The sequence below is a fragment of the Penaeus monodon genome, chromosome 33 (assembly GCF_015228065.2).
Source record: "Penaeus monodon isolate SGIC_2016 chromosome 33, NSTDA_Pmon_1, whole genome shotgun sequence".
Lineage (NCBI taxonomy): Eukaryota > Metazoa > Arthropoda > Malacostraca > Decapoda > Penaeidae > Penaeus > Penaeus monodon.
In genome coordinates, this window is record NC_051418.1 from 17,905,202 (window position 1) to 17,905,513 (window position 312).

A 312-nucleotide genomic window follows, 5' to 3' on the forward strand; every position below is an offset into this window, starting at 1 on the left:
CATACATACCCAGCAAGATCCACAGGAACCCTGGTCACGAATTTCACCAATTGTGGGACACATCGGCCAGGCAGCTCGAGAGTCAAACTCTTTGGGCATTTCAAAGTTCTCAGGAATCTGGTGAGCTTCGTACTTGGGCATGTGGAATTTGGAATCAGGATGGACACCCATGAGTCGTCGGAAGTACTTTATGGAGAGGTGCTTGTTGAAGTTCCTCCCAGCCTTTACAGGGGAAGAAGCATCGATCTTTTCAGCATCACCCAACTCAAAAGGATTATCAGACTTCCAGAATGCAATACTTTTACTTAATGA

General features: G+C 46.2%; 1 protein-coding gene across 1 annotated transcript in view; it reads right to left on the bottom strand.

Annotated features, from left to right (window-relative positions):
* Positions 1-312, bottom strand: part of LOC119594286 (cathepsin B-like) — a 15,949-nt gene that overhangs the window by 14,138 nt on the left and 1,499 nt on the right. Inside the window, 1 exon segment of the mRNA XM_037943348.1 lies at positions 10-222. Coding sequence (XP_037799276.1) covers positions 10-222 — 213 coding nt within the window.